The sequence below is a fragment of the Telmatherina bonti genome (genome assembly GCF_933228915.1).
Source record: "Telmatherina bonti genome assembly, chromosome: 6".
Classification (NCBI taxonomy): Eukaryota; Metazoa; Chordata; class Actinopteri; order Atheriniformes; family Telmatherinidae; genus Telmatherina; species Telmatherina bonti.
This window is the reverse complement of record NC_136624.1, coordinates 30,621,663-30,626,168: the sequence shown is the minus strand read 5'-3', so window position 1 is coordinate 30,626,168 and position 4,506 is coordinate 30,621,663. Positions and strand designations below refer to the sequence as shown.

Sequence of the window (4,506 nt, the reverse complement as noted above, 5' to 3'; positions counted from 1 at the left end):
TTACGCCACAGGCTTTTTCCCTCGTTTTCCAGTTGCTTTAGCTGCAGGAGCATCACTGCCTGCTTTAGCAGCTTTGCTTTGGGGTGCCTTTACCATTTTGACTGGTTTAATTTTTGTTGTAACAGCACTTCCCTCTTCACCTCCTTTGGCATCAGCTTTACTTTTTGGCTTCTTTGCAGGAGGTACCTTCGAAGGAGCAGCCCCTTCAGATTTCTTAGGCTTTTTGGGAGGCTTTAAGTCCTAAAAATAAATAAAATTACAAAAAAAAAAAAAAAAAAAAAAGAATAAAAAAATTTCAGAAGTAGCTAGACAGATGATTTTCACAAATAGGATTCATACTCTTGCTCCACACACACCTGTGAAGACTTTGTCTCCTCATTTTCAGAGTTTTTCTTATCTGCAGTACCTTCATATAAAACAACAACAACAACAAAAAAAAAAGTTATCTACTTTATAAACTGCTAAAAATCAGACATGTCAATTTACACACCTTTTTTGGGCTTCTTGTCTCCTTTTCCTACTTTTGGAGCAGTTTGCACATTGGGATCCGTGTTCTCACTTTTTGGCTTCAATTCTTTGACCTTTGGTGCAAGCTGAAGGCAGCAAGTGAAAGGGGGGAAAAAAAAGAAAAAAAAACAACAACAAATGAAGCGCTTAAGTCTGCTGCAACTTTCTCACACCTGAAAATCCGCCACCTTACCCTGAACTTCCCCAGGGCTCCTGTGGTGATGCTGGAGTTAGCAGGTCTCACCAGCGTGCCATTCTCTATTCCCCTTTTCAACGAATTGCGGACCAAGTGCTTCAACCTCACCAAATCCACGGTGGGGTATTTTTGCTTAATGTAGTTCTGTATGGCTTGGGATGAGACCCCTTTGCGCGAGTCTAAAGCCTTGAGGGCCTCTCTCAACATGACCGCCGTGGAAGGATGCGCTGCAAGCCTGCGCGGGGCCGCAGCGTCTACAAGGTGACAATTAGTTGCAGAAATGCGTAAAGAAAACATGTTTTTGAAACATTTTGCACATTTTGAACATCACTGCTGTCGTTCGTTCACAGACCTGACTTTTTTTCAGCGGTTTCTTTCCTGAGAGCATTGGTTGAGGCCGGCTTAGGATCCGCAGAATCCGCTGCTGCTCTTTTGGGAGGCATTATGTTCTCTATGAAAGAAGAAGAAGAAGAAAAACCCTCCCAAAACCAGACTAGATGAAGTGTAGCAGCAGTGTTACTTTGTTTGATTTCAACTTCTTTATGCTGTTACTTCCGGTAAAATGAGACCAGGTGAATCATATCACGTTGCATCACGTGCAGCTCATTAAAGTGTCTCGGTAAAAACCAGCAGAGGTCCCAGACAAACACAGGCCCTTTTTCTCTTTACTGGGACCTTTAAAATAGATCATGTGATTTTATTTCCTCCCTGTTGCATTTTTATTTTTTTCTTTTGCAAACAAATAAGTTATCATTGAGAAAAGTTTTTTTCTTTGTTTTTTTTTTTACCCCCACGTTCTTGATAATATTTTGTGTATAGGATATGGCGTCTGTGAAATACATTTCTAATAAAAATCTGATCAACATTTTAATAATCAAACATAATTTCACACAAAAGCACAAAGAAATCACTCAGCTCCCCAGTGGCCCCATGATTCTGTAATAAACTACAAAATATCAAGATTCTTGTGTCTGTCTTTGGAAATCAGTTGAGTGGAATAAAGTACAATTGTTAAATAGTTTATTCCCAGTAAAACCTTATAAAATTTAAACCAAAAAAAGTGAGATTAAATTCTGTCATTTTAAAAAGTCAATGGGACACTTTTGGCCACAAAGGTCACCAGAGGAAGTAGCTGATACTACATAAAAATACTGATTACTGCAAATGAATTTTGTTGTTGATGTTTGGCATATCCAACGCTCTAATCACAACCAAAGCCCCAACCCAGTAGAATTATTTTTATAGAAAAAAATGTCATGTTTTGTCTGTTTTTTTATTTGTAATTAATGATCTAACTAAACTAACATTTAAAATGAATGTTACTTTTGAACAGGTCTGAAAGTAACACATTTCTAGGGGTTCATGAAATAAGCAGAAACAAATTCTAATGCATGATAATATTATTGCTTTTGGTTTTTTTTTGCACATGGACATTTCAACCTAGAGGGAGTTAATTTCACTGTAAGAAAATCTAATACACACAGTTAAATTTTGTTGCTAATAATTGACATATGCAGGTGTGTATTCACCTCCAATGATTCATTCCTCCAAAATTTATTTATGGAAAATAACTCCTAAAAAAATAACTAAAAAAATTGAGCTAATTAAAATATTAAAACTGGTGTTTTAATGGTTAATATTCTAAAACTGAATGTTTAGTAGTTTTGAGCAGGACAGATGTTATTTTGATACTTTATGAAAAAAAAATGTAATTCAGTTTTTCTTTTTTTCATTTCTTTTCCCTGCATAGAAAGTTTTTTGGGTCCATGCAGGGTCACCAGAGGTTGCCAAATTTGAGGAAATCACAAGGGTTAAGATTGTTGCATTATTTATCGCTGTCTGAATAGCTACATTACAGTATTTACAAGGCAGGTTTTAAATATAATACTCCAGAGCCAGTATAAGAAACTGCTTCCTAGTGGCAGAAAAACAAACAGTATATGTAAGAAAAAAAGAACATTTTCACATTACTACAAAGGCTTAAAAGCTAAAATGAGTTGTGATTAAAGCAGCACAAAACAGTTTCATTGTCAATCCTGTGTCAGATTCACTTAACATCTTTAAAGTTTAATTATATGTCCATTTCAAACACATGAAAGACGTGAGAGAATACTTTGATTTAACATATATATTAAGCAAATATACCAGTATATTTGCCATCTGAGCAAATCTGGTAACAAGACAGTAAAAGAAAGTTACACTTTTAAGCTGCTCTGAAACATTTCCACTAATTATATGAAGCAAACATGTGCTGAAGGTTTTATGACGTCTGTAAAATTATTAGTTCTCTGTGTTTCTATAACCTGCATCTGTAGTGGTTTTCCTGTGAGCAAGTTCTGAGACTCAAAGGTTCAAGACAAAGTAAAAAAAAAAAGACAAGTGTGGTGTGGTCAGGAGAACCACATTGTTCATCTTCATCATTATATATATATATATGTATATATATATATATATATATATATATATATATATATGTATATATATATATATATATATATGTATAAATTACTGTTAATAGCAAGACAATACACACTTGTCTTTTTCAAGTTAAAAAATAAAAAAGAATGACTTCTACTCTCCTGCCAAGTCTTTTCACCTCACGGTGATTTTTCCTGTCATGAAATGAGACGGATTCTCTGCCTTTTTCCATCTAACTCTTACCAAATCATTTGCAGGCTGCCTATGTTGAAACCTACAGTAGCTATTTCTGTGATGTGTTAAGGACTCACACCATCAAGATGTTCTGAAGATTTAAGAAAGTATTTATTTCCAACAAAGGGCTGATGCAAAAAGCTGAAGCTGGGAAATGAATTCCAGAGGACAACAGACTTGTGAATCTTTAGTAAGGAGGGGCAACTCCAGTCCTCAAGAACCACAGGCCTCAAAGTGTTGGCCGTTTACCTACTGCAACACACCTGACACCATGCTCTGTAGCTAGTGCTATCTGCCTTTATAGGGATGATGATTGTGGACAGGTGTGAGCTGATGTCATCAGGTGCAGCTGTGGTTCAGAGGAGGACAAGCCAAGTGAGAACAGGTGAAGCCAGTAAGGCAGGGAATGACAACTGTTACCTGAAAGCTCAAAACAGGTGAGTGTTGTTTTTCCAAAGTTAAGATTTATACACAAGTAGACAAGTAATGCTAAAAAACTTCATGAAACTTGAAGACATGCAAATATATAAATTTATAGAAGTTATATCTTGTGAGTGTCCCACAATGCTAGAAAACATCTCAAGCTCAGTCAGAGCTGGTAATTCTTTTTTTTTTCCCCCTCAGAGTCATATCAGCTGATTCTAAGACCTTCAGACCTTCTTCTGAGAAAGTTCACACCACTATAGTAATTCTGAAATCTTTTTATTCATAACTTATTACTTTTACATCAAATCAAAATTTCTTTCGAAGGGCTTTTCAAGCAAAAATACATGAACTCAAACCTTTTACTTACCGGTACTGTCTCTTATGAACTGTTACTTAAAAGATGTGAAACATCTGAGCTTGTGAGAAACCAAGAGATCCATTCGCACCAGCAGCTAGCTCAACCTTCACTAGAGAGGTAACCATCCCAGGAACCACCCTGGTTAGGGCCAGCAGGGACCCATGTGCACATCTTCTAATATTAAAAGTTAATTAGCATTCACATTAATACTGCCAGGAAGAACTCCTTAGAACACCTGTCTTCATTGAATGTTACTGATATCCTACAAACTGGAATTTGGACATTTAATTTTTAAAAAAAAATGTAATATATCTCCATTAATAAAAAAAATTCACAAAAATATCTCGCCAAGTTAATGTGGATTAAA

At 35.9% G+C, this 4,506-nt stretch overlaps 1 protein-coding gene across 1 annotated transcript; it reads right to left on the bottom strand.

Annotated features, from left to right (window-relative positions):
- On the bottom strand, window positions 1-949 carry h1m (linker histone H1M; the record flags this gene model as incomplete). The annotated part of the gene is made up of 4 exons (XM_079242093.1): window positions 701-949; window positions 491-593; window positions 357-406; window positions 1-240 (listed from the first exon to the last, which is right to left on the bottom strand). Exons 1-4 carry the CDS (start codon window positions 908-910, stop codon window positions 1-3), a joined length of 603 nt encoding a protein of 200 aa, XP_079098219.1. The 5' UTR covers window positions 911-949.
- Window positions 950-4,506: the final 3,557 nt, after the last annotated feature.